Source organism: Acinonyx jubatus, chromosome B2 (assembly GCF_027475565.1).
Source record: "Acinonyx jubatus isolate Ajub_Pintada_27869175 chromosome B2, VMU_Ajub_asm_v1.0, whole genome shotgun sequence".
NCBI lineage: Eukaryota > Metazoa > Chordata > Mammalia > Carnivora > Felidae > Acinonyx > Acinonyx jubatus.
In genome coordinates, this window is record NC_069385.1 from 30,863,366 (window position 1) to 30,876,445 (window position 13,080).

Here is a 13,080-nt window from a genome sequence, read left to right on the forward strand (position 1 = left end):
TTCCCTTTTGATGGAATTGGTGGTGACTTTTTAAATTATTACAGAGTAAGTGTTCATCACCAGATTCTAAAATTAAGATTAGACAATATATGTCAACCAGCCTGTGGTTACAGCAATGCAACATGAACTTACCACACAGAGACATCTCTAAGAAACTTATTAAGCTTTTTGCATTCATTCTTCTTCAAGCACTTGCCATGTGCCTGTCCCTGTGCTAGGTACTGGGAAAACCAAGGCAAACGAGCCTGACATCGCCCTTGTTCTCATAGAGCTAGAGAAGATACACACAACTCAATACATAAACAGAGAAATGAAACAAAATAAGAATTACCTGCTATTGATAAAGTGATAAAGGCTGAAAAATACAGAATTTCGAGTAGCTTCCACTGCACCTAAGGTGGTGAGGTCTCACTGAAAAAAGACAACACTTGAATGTAACCTGTCTTAATCACATTCAAGATAACCCGAGGTGATTAGATCATCACAAGAATTTAATATTGTTTACCACTGGCTAGATAACCGTTTAGGGTAAATGCGTATCATTCGTTGAGGCACTTTTGTAACTTAAGGTCCAGAAGAAGGGGAGAAGACAGGAGAACAATAAATATTAATTAGTGTCTAACATGCACTAGACATTACGTTATCAAAGGAGTCATTATTATACTCATTTTATAGATGGAAGAACCCAGGTCTAAATGGTCAAGTCTCCTGTTGAAGGACTTAATCAAAAGCTCTTTCCACTATACCATTCACTAGATGAAGATCTAACTGCATCCTTAAAAGGCAACCAACTACTTCCTTATCACCAACTGGATAACTGGATTAATTCAACTGGATTAATTCAACTGGATTAATATCACCAACTGGATTAATTTTAAAATAAGGTCCTGGGATCATTTTATTCTTATAAGGTGTCTCATATTATTTTGCTACTCAAAGCTCCTTTTAAGCTAATGATTCTGACCCAAGGGCCATATAAATTCAAAACCAATAATGTCATCTTCTACTGGAAGGGAAAAAAAGAACAGATTTCATCTGAGCGTCGGGGGCGGGGGGGGGGGGATGACGCCACCTAGTCCCATCATGTCTGCTTGTCTATGCTTCTATCAAATATGTACGGAGACTTCATGGTAAGAGTTCAGTTTCAATTCGAGCACAGCAACAGCCCTGCTGTCAGTTTCTTTGCCCCAGCTTCCTTCACCATAGCCTCGGACAGTCAGTGATTCACTCTTGATTCCACATTTCTGGAGGAGTCGGGCACCGCCCCGCTGGGTGCTGGGGGACAAGGATGAAGTTGTTCCTCGGAGAAGTCGGCTCTCTACTGTGTTCTAAAAGGCAGTTCTCTCCACCTTTTCACTCCTTTCTCCTCCCTCTGCCCTGGGGAGGGGATTTTAAGCCCTGTCCCGGGGGTGGGTAATCCTTCCGTGACCGTGACCGGGGAGGAGGGGGGCCCCCAGCGGAGCCTGCCCGGATCTGAAGATCAAAGGCGCGTGCAGCCCAGCGGGACCAGAGGAGCTCTCGGTGCAGCTGGCAGCTCGCAGCTCGCGAGCTTGCAGGGGTACAACCAGCATCTGGAGGGAAGGATGCAGAGCCAGGAAAGGAAGCTCGGCTCGCCAATGGCGTGGGGCGGGCGCCTCCCCTCGGTGGCTGTGCCGGGTCCTAACCCGAGAATCCTCCCCGGGTGGCGCCTCCGCGCGGGGCGGTCCGAACACGTACCCCGCTGTTGCGGAGGCGGCGCCCGGAAAAGGCCCTGTAGGCTGCAGCTCGGAGCTCGGAGCGCCCTTCCTTCTCCTCCTGCCTTCTTCCATCAGCTCTGGGGGGGGAGGGGGGGGGGGAAGTGGTGGAAAAGCCGCGGAGGAAAACCCGCCTTGCCCCACTCGTCCTCTGGGCTCGGGGCCCCGCCCAGCCTGCGAGCCACACCCGGCGCTCACCACCCCTCCGGCGCCCCTGCGTCCCAACTCCGGCGGACTTCCCACGAGCCCGCCCGACGCCCAGGGCCCCAACCCGGAGCCAATCCTCCTCCTACCACTGGAGTGAAAGGGAAATCTTCGCTGGACCTTCTGCGCAACCGGGGAGTCGCAGGGGGCGTGGATGCCGGGTGCCCATATTTCTCTCCCCCTTAGGGGTCGCAAAGGAGCCAACAGCAGCAGGACCTTAATCCATCCAGGTCTGTAACTCGTAGACTGACGACCGAAATCTGTCTGGAGAGCGAAAGATGCGCGCCCAAACGTCGATACAGGGGGGCCAGCCACACATCTCTTGGGACGAGTGGGTTGATTTCCCCGCTGGCATTTAAGCATTAGGCAGACACTGCATGCCCCGTGGAGGGAGTAGAAAAGGACATGAAGACGGACCCCAGAACGTGCAACCCCTTGAGAAAAAATTTCTCAAATATTTTCTTTGTCTCTGCATTCGCTTCTTTGGTTTCCTTGCGACAGATCCCCAAACAGTGATTCTCAACGTGCGGTTCCTGGGCCAGCAGCATCAACGTCCCCTGGGAAATTGTGAGACATAGAAACGCTGGGGCCCCATCCCAGGCTTTTTGAATCCAGAACTGGGGTGTGTGTGTTGTAACCCGACAATCTACTTCCGCCAGCCATCCAGGTAATTCTGGATGGCACACCCTGAAACAACCACCGGCTTAGAAGTCTCCTTGGGCAGTATTTCCCACTAACCAGCAGTATAACCAGCGTGCCCAGGTCTTGTTTACCACTTCTCTTTTTAGAAAGAAGTCTCTGATTTCACAGTAGAGAAACACCTGATAGAAGCGCAGTGAGTTGCTCGTAAAAAGTCATAAAGCAATCAGAATGAGGGAGAGAGAGAGAGTTAGAGAGAGAGAGAGAAGGGGGACTTCCCCAGCTACAGTCCAGTGTTAATTCTGTCTCTTCCTGAGCACGCGAAGACACGTTTATCTTCCAGGTTTCTACAACCTGTTTGGGTTGTTCTTCTGAAACACCTTCTTATGAAAACACCTTCTAAGATAGTTTTCATAACTAAGAGGTCACAGACAGGACACGCTCCACCCCTCACGCCCCTCTGGCAAGCAGCAAAGGAGGTCCCCCATTCCTTCTCCAGGTGCCACTTGCCTCCGTTTCAAATCAAGGCACACCAGGTACCTAGACTGGACACAGGTAGGCTGACTGTTACCAGGAGGACAACAGATGCTGTAAAGTTGGGCGTGGTGGGTGTGAGAGTGCGGGGGTCTGGCTGGCTGGCCGAAGAGAAGGGCCAATGGGGAGGAATCATTTAGACTGTGGATGTGTATATGAAGATGTTTGGGGCGGTCACATTACTATGTTCCTGGGGCAAGCGGGAGCCATAACCCAGTCATCCCCACAGTGTTGCCTGCTCCCTTGGATGCACAACCATGGGATCCCAAGTACAACCCTGCCTCCTGGCTGAGGCCCTTGTGGGCAGATCTTCCTGTAGCCTTCCTATTTGCTGATCTCAGCCCTGTCTTTGATCTTTGAAATCTGGGTCCTAGAATTTTAGGAAATAGTCATATCGGTAGAAAGCTGTCGACAAATTTGGAGAACATTGGGGAAGGGTAAAGGTACGTGGGGGGCAGAAAGAAAAATTGTAACCTTCAGCGTTGCATCAAAGGAGGAAGGCGTTTTGTTCCAGCAATAAAAAGAGCATCACCTATGTGTTATAAACACATACCCTTCGGGCTTCCTGGCTGAGACACTTTCAGGTCGGGTCAGGCATGGACAGCTCATTTCTGGCCACTTAGTGAAAATCACTGATATTTGCACAGATCTTTTCCTTTATAAAGCATTACACAAATATAATCTCCTCTGGGTCTTATTAAGGCTGTGCAAGGCAAAAGAGGAAAAGTATGAGTATGATTATGTTAACATTTATCCCCATTTTCAGAGATGAGAAAACTGAGGATCCGAGTGCTTTCAGTGAAAAGCCAGAGGCAGAACTAGGGCTTAACTCATATGTTCCCTATTCATAGCCTCATCCTGAAGCTGAAAGCAAAGGCTTCAAATCATAGGAAGGAGGCATCGGACTTAAGAAAAAAAATCCTCTTGCAGTTTGGGGTCCACAGAATGAGCAAGCAGAAGTTTCTTCTCTATGGACCACCTGACTCAAGTGCTCGGAACTGTGAGCAAGTTTGGAAATTTTGCTGAACGTGAAATGCACACAGTTGGGACTCATCATCTCTGACTTGGATTCAGAAGCATGGAGGGGAGGGCACTGGTCCTCCAGTAGAAGTGACCTGACGGAACAGAACGCGGGAGCTTGGGGAAGGTGGAGGTGGCCAGAGCTTGAAATTCGCTCCTAAAGGTGAAGTGGGGGCTGGGGGAGTGGTAGAAAAGCCAGACGTCCAGAGACGTCCTCCGACGTGCAAATGACAGGGACAGGAACGCAGATTAGAAGTCAGCGACGTTCCCGGCCCTTGAGAATGGAGAATTGCGCTTGGTAATGCCATCACCGGCCCAGAACCACCAGGCACAGCGGTTCACCTGTCGGGCGAGCTTCGCCGGCTTCTTCCCAAGCCAGGCAGCCCTGAGGTTGGTCGGAGGTGCAGGAGGTGGAACGGGAGCGCTTACTCCAGGTACCAAACAGAGCCAAGAAAAAGAGGGGAAAGAAATCGAAAAGAAAGAGCAAATGAAGCGGAAGTTTCAAGGCCCTCTGCGAGGAATAACAGTATAAATAACCGAAGACGTCTTGTAAACACTGCGGTCATAACCCCGAACATTAAACAGCCCGGGGGCATCTGGCTCATCGGCCGCTGCGGGCTGCGCTGGGGCAGCGAGTGAACCCGGTTCCAGGCTCCTCGGCCTCGCCTCTCTGTTTATCTCTACTTAATCTTCCCCGACGAGCTGTTCCGTAGCCTGGACGATGTTTAAATTAAAACCCAGTCTTCCGGAAGTCGTGGCGGGGAGCTGAAGGCGCGGACTACCCGTAACAGTAACCGAGAGGCAGGCACGATTGGTGTTGGAAGTAACTCATTAATTACTAAGAAGAAATCGATAATGTATGTTGCAGCACTCTCTAGATGTTAACACACATCCTCAAGGTTACGTAATTTACACTTCTCGTGACTCGCATTACTTCCTCCCATTCTGGCGCTGTGGGTTGTTCGGGCTCCTGTCTGCGGCCACACAGTTGAAAAACGTGAAATTTACCTGAGTGCCCGTGTCATGAATTACACTGCGAATACACGAAAAGCGGATTTTCCTTTTCTGGTGTGCTTTTCCCTCGAATCGTGTCACTGTTGGTAACTTCAACACTGCCCTTTTGGGTTCACGACTGCATTATTGATAATTGTCTTCAAAGTAACCTGCAAACCTGAGACCAGAGTTTCTTTTGGACGTTTCAGTGCAAAATGAGATCTGCACCTTGACAGTGCAAACTGAATCTTTCCCCCTCTCTAGAAATTTGGCTTCAGGTTCAAAAGAACCGCCTTTATTGACAAGCTTCCCCATAGTCCCCAGTTCTTCTGTTACAAATAATTTTTTTTTTTCCAAAGAAATCACACTAATGTCAGGGCTTTTTAGCAATATAAAGAAAGATTTATTTTTGAAAGTAGCAAAACCTGTTTGAAAAAAATATATATCTTTACGTGAATTACTTTATAAATGTGACTGTCAAAGTCAGCTATTCTATGATCTACAATTTACAACATATTGTACAAAAGATACACGTCGATATGCTCTTATTATCTATTTATATATTTATAATTACGTATGGCACTTGGACCAGCAAGGCTCGCAGAGTCATTCACGGTAGAAGTTAATAAAGTTAAATAGATGGGAATCTTTGTAAGTACAATTGATCTCCTCTGGTTTGGAAACGAATCTCCTCGTCGCTGTAAAGTGTTCTCGAGGTGGGGGGGGGGGGAGGGGGCAGGGAGAGGAGCGTCGCGAGGGGGAAGCAGAGACAGAGAGCAGGGAGGGCAGGGGTCGCCTTCCCGGGGCCTGCTCCCCCCGGGAGCGCGCCTTTCCCAGACTCGCACCTCCAAGGTCAGGATGCTGTGGTTCCACATAAGCGGCTCGCGGTCACCACTTCTTTCAGGTCACTCTCGGGTTTCCCGGCCACCATAAAGGGCCACGTCTGCAGGAAAGAAGAGGGCGTTGGAGGTAAGTGGCAACGGAGGGGTGGGGGGAGGGATGGGGTGGGCTCAGAGCCTGCGACCAGAGGAGAGGGCGAGATGGAGGCAGGCGGTGAGTTGTAAAAACCCGTTATCTCTGCAATTTACTCGGGGTTCTAGTGCGCCCGGTGGCTGGATAAAGAAAAAGCAGCGTTGGCGCCAAGTCGCTGCTCGGGGTGTTGGAGCAAAGAGGTTCAACCTAGGTTGTAAGGGAACCCCAAGAGAGGGGGCCCTTGGAAAGCCCAAAGTGGCTGGGGCCGTGGCCCAGCCCGGAGGCCGAGGCCACGGTCAGCCTGGGCTGGGCAGCCAAGTAGGACCTCGTGGCAAGTGGATACCGGGTTCCAGGCGAAGCGGCTTTCGGAGGCCTCTTCCGAGGCCGTGGTCAGGTTTCCCGGCCCTCTGGCTTTCACCCCCATCTATTTTTCTCCTGCCAACTTTCATTTCCTCCCTCACACACGCGGGCTTTGACCACAGTTTCTAAACGAACCACTGGTTCTTAAGGGAACAAAAATAATGCTAATAAAAGAATATACGCGCCTATTTTATTTAACATCATCTTCCTACTGGGCTGAGCGAGCACTGCCTTTTCTCTTCTCCCAGGCGTTCTATAGCACAGCTCACTCAAGTTTCCTGTTCAGAGATGAACGCAGCAGCAACTGTAAATGAGGTAAGTACTTTCATTTTGGTTCCAGATTTTAAGAAAGCTATCTACTCACCTTATTCGAAAAAAAAAAAAAAATAAAACTGTGATCAGAGGGGAAAAATATTTACCAGGCTAAAGTGTGCTTCCGCATCCCCTCCCCCCAATTCCTGAAACCAATTCAGTGAGAAGAGGATTCAAAGCTTCAAACCTCTCCCGCTAGTGCTGGCCGATAAGGCGACTTTCAAGAGGAAAACCTCTCCTTCTTATCATATATAAACAAAGGTGCTAGTAAGTTGTGGTTGTTTTTCTTTAGAGCCTGCAAGTTTTAAAATGAAGTCAAATCAAAAAGGAGTTAAACCGTGCTTCTTGCATGGCAACATGCATTTGAGAAAAATTTAGCCTCAATGAGCATTCCTTTTTTTTTTTTAAGACAGACTGAAAGGTCATTACTTTTTAAGATAAAATGTAACACGTTTTTAAATCTTGGGCAAGAGTGACCTATTCGAATATTATTTATGACACTGATATTTGTGAGAATCTGCGGGTTATGCTGATGTGTACTAGAATTCCTGGGATTTAAAAATGTCAACGTGCTTATAAGAGAAGCGCAGAATATTTAAGCAGTTGGGGGCTTAGATGACAATTATGGGGGCACGAGTTTGTCTATAATATCTAATGGTCCTAAATATACTTGGGAGGGAAGCGGAGCTGGGTGTTTTTATGTACAAAAATTAGAGGGGAAAATCAAGGTCTCGTCGGCTAAAAGAAGAAGAAAGAGATGAATAAAATGCCTTTGTGGGCGCGCAGCATCTCGTCGGGGTTCCCTGTCCCACATCAGCCCTGATGGCGCGGGCGCGGGGGGATCCCTCCTCGCTGCCAGCTCAGGACACTTGCAAAAATCTTAATTGGGCTGCCACGTTAAGCACTTGCATAAATCATCCCCGCTCCAGCGGCTCTCAGCGCGGATCGCCCGCAAAGGTCCCCAGAGGCGCGCGGGGCTGGTGGTGGCCGGGGCGCGCGCGCGCTCACCGCGCCGCGGGCGCGCTGGGCGGGGACGCCCGGCCCGCCTCGCGGGCCCCCGCGGACTTACCAGGTTGACCGGGTGAATGTAACCGTTCTCGTACTTGTCGTTCGCCAGGATCTGCCTCAAGTGCGCGATGTAGCTGGACGCCAGCCTGAGCGTGTCCAGCTTGGAGAGCTTGGTGTCCGGGGGCACCCAGGGCAAGGTGGTCTTGAGCCTGGAGAAGGCCTTGCTCAGCACCCGCATCCGGGCCCTCTCGCGCGCGTTGGCCGCGTTGCGCTGGACCTGCTTCCCCTCCTGGCTGACGCCGCCCAAGGGGCTCTTCTTGGTGGGCGCCTTCCTCCTCTTGCCCAGGCCTCCGCGGCCCTTCTGGGGCGACCCCGCCTCGCAGTTGGAGCTCTCCTCGGTGCTCTCGTTGGAAGTCACAAACTCCTTGCCCGAGTCCATTTTCAGCCCGTCGCAGTCCAGCATCTCCACCTCTTGGAGGTCCTCCACATCGCTGAGGGAGCCGGTGGACATGTTTGGGGGAGAGGATCAGAGAGAGAGAGAGAGAGAGAGACAGAGAGCGAGCGAGCGCGAGCCCCAAACCAGTGGGCCCCCGGGGGTGGAGGGCGGAGCGGCCACCTCGTGCTGGGAGCGGGAGTCGGGGGGCTGGTTGAGTCTTACACTCCTTTTCCCCTTCGCAGAGCTGTGAGAAGGAACCGAGAGGGCTTCTGCGGGGAGGAACCCGGCTCTGTGTCCCCACCCCCGGAGTCCTGGCCGCAGAGGAGTGTGAGAGAGCGCTGAGGAATTTGGTGGACACTAGGAATTTATCTGGGGAATAGAGAGGCGGGTCCTTGTAGCCCAGGGGAGGGGCCTGCTAGGCCCCGGCGGACTCTTCGACCCCTTTCACCACCGGAGGGAAACTCCTGCGCACGGATCCCCGTTTCCAACTCGCAGTGTGGATCGACTCAAGGGCCACACGCGAATGCGGGTCACCTTCTTCCGCTAGAGCCGAGGAGTAGCGTGCCCCACCCACAGCCCCTCTCCTGGGCCGTCTCCTCCGGCCTGCTTTCCTTCTTCAGAGGTCCTAGCCGGTTGTTATCCAGGACTTCGGGGAAATGATCAGCTCCTTTTGCCCTTTCTAGGCCTTCCGACCGACCGCAAATCTCACAAGCATCCCCCTGTCGTCCCCCCTTCCCTCCCCCAATTAAAACACCAATTAAAATCCAGGCAGGGGTCGACTCCCTCCCGCCAGCACCCCAGAATGCCCTTGTGGCTTTACCGAGCTATCGTCCCACCTTCACCGGGGTAAATGAAGGAAACAAGTGCTTCACAGAATCTTTAGGATGGTGCAGAGAAAGCACCAAAGCATCCGTCCGCACCCGGCCACTCTAAAGAGATCAAGGAGCTGCCTGTATGTACCCAAACATACTAGACCATCGCACGCCCATGTGCAACACACACAGCTTCGTGGGCATGAGATAGAGTAATATGAGTGTGTGGAAAGTATTTTGCTAATTGATCATCTTTTCTTGACGGAATTAAAACTGTCCCCTACATTTCTTTCTAGAGATACATTTAATAATGTCTTAAGACTCTCTCCGCTGCTTTCAGATATTACCTGGCCTTGGGACTTGCCCTCGCCCTCCCAATCATGCTGCCTTTGCGTCTTCCTTACCTCTGTCTTCTTTGCTATCGGGGTTCCCCATATGAAGCTGATATGGCAAAACACTAAGCAGTATTATCCCTTTGGGAAAGGTGTTTGTTTGTTTGTTTGTTTGTTTTCCTATCTCTAACCCCAGCATGGATCATCTTTCCTGGAGAATAAGAAAATCTGGAGAGTAAGTAGAAAAAAGCAAAGGGAACCGGAAAGCCAAGAGGTTGAATACAATCCACAAAATTGGAGAGATGGAGTGCACGGATCTCTCTTACTGACTCTTCTCCAGGTTTTCTTTTTCCTTGCAGTTAGGCAGCGAAGACAGAGGCTGGAGCAGAGTGTAAGAGCAGCTTCTGAGGTTTTGGCTGGAGTCTGCACCCCTCTCCTACATTAAGATATCATATCTCTAATCCGGGGCTCAGCTGGGAATTCACTAACCTCTAACGTTTTGTTTTGTTAGCAGGGTCTTGTTTGCTTTCCCCCATGCTGTAAACTAAACAGATTGTCAGCAAATCAGTCTTTATTAATGAATTAGTGAGAACCCCTCCCCATAATATCTTTGCCCAGGGTCCAAAATTTGTTAATCACCAGCGTAGAGATTTATGAGCTCTCTTATTTTCTGTTGTTTGTGCAGGTGGAGCTTTAAATGACCATATCCACCACCAAGATTTATTGTGAGAGTGATTGATGTTATAAACCAGGAACAGGACTCTTCCCACAGCAGGGATGACAGAAATATCAAGTTGAAGTTGCCTTTGTCCTCCTGCACAACTGACCCGGTACTACAACACAGAAGAAGTATAATAATTTAATCCGAGATCTACGACAGCGTTAAGAGAACACCCCGCAGGCCCGCTAAACATTTCCCCAGCTGATTCTTGGGTTTTCCCTCCCATTTCTTGGTCTTAGTAAGGCATGAGAGTCATGAAAGTGGGCTTTGGCCAGCACTTTGTGCAACGTGTTATGTATTTTTGTAGCTACTGAGGTATCTGCAAAATAACCGCGATTTATTTATTTATTTATTCACTGGGACTCTGGAGTGGGATAAAAATTAAGAATCAGAACTATGGCCTTACCACATGCCAAGCTATTAAGCTATAAAGCTTTTGGTTCCTGGAGCACTCATGTTTGAGGGGGAGGGGTAAGGGTCTGGTTTTCTGCCACATCTCAGTTGTTAGGCTGCTCAGGCTATTTGGGGGATAGCAACCATCATAGAAATAAGTACCAGATTTTTGCTGTCTATGTTTTCAATGTCTGAAACTTGGAAATAGAAATTTCTGGAAGAGAGCGAGACTAGCTTCATGCCACACATTGATTTATGTGCCTAGCAGTTATTATTATTACCTTTTTTTTTTTTTTTTTTTTTAGATAAGCAAGAATTAAGTCCACTTATCCTACGGTGATACAGTTAGGCTGAGAAGGGCTAGTGGGTTGATAATGAACTTCGGGGTGTTTGTGAAAACTCGCCAAGGGATGGTTACCAGTTTGGGATGTGAAGATGTGGGAAAGGCCATTATTTAGGCGTCCTGATGTGACGTCTTGAAGAAAGTAGATTAATACGAATACTGCATCTTTTCTCTTGACATTTTGTGCCTATCCCTGCTCATAAACACTTAGGGAAAAATGGGTGGGAGAAATTCCTTATTGCTGGATTCTACTAAGAAAATCAGTTAGGCTGTAACTTAAGCTGTGCCAAATTCTCCCCAAATATAAACTATACTCTGTGAGAAGAGAAAGAAAAGAAGCGCTTTTGAGAAGCTGTATTAACTCTTGATAACAAGGGAAATACTCTGAACGTTACTGTTTCAAAACACTAACTAGAAAGCTCATGGTTTGAAGGCGCGAGGTAGTTACTAAAAGTTCTTGCCTCACTTTTAAAGACAGAGTTTATGCCCCAGAGACATCTGGCCAATTTGCAACACACTTCTAACAATTTGTTTTGAAAGACAGACTATCTTCGAAAGATTTCAGTGCTAAGGAAAAATCTAGCTCTAAAGGTTGTAAAATGAAGATTAGGTGTGGAATGTATCCTTGAACTTAAATCCTGGTTTATCAACTGATAACTTTTCAGGAAGTTCCAATTTGATTCAGTTGTGCTTGGATGAAATAATTTGCTTCCTTTTATATGAGAAGGAAAACTTCACAGGCTTCTTCAGAACTGACTTCGTACGCCATCACATTTTCTTTCCCAGGGGTGGGGGGAGTTATGTCTTCAAATTAAAATTTGAGTTATTTTCTCGAACTCTCCATTACCTGGCCAGGAAGCACACAGGCTGGCACATTGCCAAAACTGCCAATTCTCTTTGTTTCCCCGTCACTTCTAACGAACACCTCTAGATGTGTTATTCTCTTTACTTAATGGTAACCACCTTTTCAACAATGTCTGGGCCTTCCATGCAAACCAGTGCCCTTTTCTCTGTTCAACCTAATCTGTACCCTTGGTTGTTGATCGTTTTCCATCTCCTGCTTATAAGCCTATTGAATTCTGATTTTTTTTTTTTTTTACCTTTTTAACTTAATTTACAAAATGGGCATTATCTCCCCTTACTTGTTCCAAATTGTAATGGGGCTGGCCTGTTATATTCTGGCAGCCAACGTGAGTAGAACACTAGTGAGTGAGGTTAGTGGCTATCTAAGGAGGTCAATCTAGTGATGCAGGGTGTTACTGTTATCTTTACCCAACATCAATTATGATCATCAAAAACCAGAGGGCCTCTCAGTATTCACCAACCCCTTCTCCCTTTCCACGTTTAATTCAACTAATTGTACCTCCAAAGCCACAACACTGAGATTTACAGCTGGCAAAAAAAACCACACTGAAATCCAAAGAAAGTCCAAATTCACCATGGCTCTTAGATTCAAGAAGCAACCTTGCTCCACATGTGACTTTGAAAGCAGCCAAGCCCGTGTACATGAAGGACAGAGTTTACCTTAAGAAGTGGGTTGAAGGAAACTCCGGTACGTGGTGAGAGGTAGAAACTACAAACTCAGTTTCATGTCTTCCCAAGTCTTCAGTATGAGAATAATTGTATCAGACCTACTCGCTATCAGGAAAAAGGAGAGGAAAACTTGAACAACTCTGCAATCGGGTAGTGAGTGAGGATCTTTGCCTCACTTCTTCCATCTTCTGTAGAATCTCTCCTTTCGGTTTCACTGTTAAAGAAAGAGCTGTTATGTGAAATGAAAATTTTAATAGAATGTGTGCCAGAAACTTTCCACCCATAACAATGAAGTTTTAGAAAAACTTGCTTGAGTAATGACTTACCTGTATCTTAATGTCAAGGCTGAGAGCAAATCCTCTCAAATTTTCCTAAAAAAATAAATCTTGTGGATTACATGAAAGATAACCTGTGAAGCACATCTACGTTAACTATGTTCATTGATGACTATAAAACAGGCCAACTGGCTGTCAGCCTTCTTCCTGTCGGGTTAGGAGAAGATGCACATTAAAATTGAAGCCTATTTCTGGGGATTAGCTCCTTGTGATTACGTCCTTGTGGCAGGTGCTTTTAGGCTTGAGGAGCGAAGAGTCATGGCGTGTAGATTGCAGGACCAGAAGCAAAGTACTGAGAATGCGACTGCTAACCTCAGGAACATGAAATATTTCCAAGTGGGGTAGTATTTTAAAATAGAACCCTGAAGTAATAGATGATCAGAATTGGAAGGGCTGAGAA

General features: G+C 48.1%; 1 protein-coding gene and 1 long non-coding RNA gene across 2 annotated transcripts; one reads left to right on the forward strand and one right to left on the reverse strand.

Moving 5' to 3' along the window:
- Positions 1 to 5,503: 5,503 nt before the first annotated feature.
- TCF21 (transcription factor 21) lies at positions 5,504 to 8,572 on the reverse strand. The gene is made up of 2 exons (XM_027056847.2): positions 7,837 to 8,572; positions 5,504 to 6,066 (listed from the first exon to the last, which is right to left on the reverse strand). Exons 1-2 carry the CDS (start codon positions 8,284 to 8,286, stop codon positions 5,977 to 5,979), a joined length of 540 nt encoding a protein of 179 aa, XP_026912648.1. The 5' UTR covers positions 8,287 to 8,572; the 3' UTR covers positions 5,504 to 5,976.
- On the forward strand, positions 5,993 to 10,693 carry LOC113598679 (uncharacterized). The gene is made up of 4 exons (XR_008298330.1): positions 5,993 to 6,092; positions 6,704 to 8,253; positions 8,454 to 8,538; positions 10,041 to 10,693. It is a non-coding gene; the product is annotated as an uncharacterized LOC113598679 (long non-coding RNA).
- The last annotated feature ends 2,387 nt before the right edge of the window (positions 10,694 to 13,080 follow it).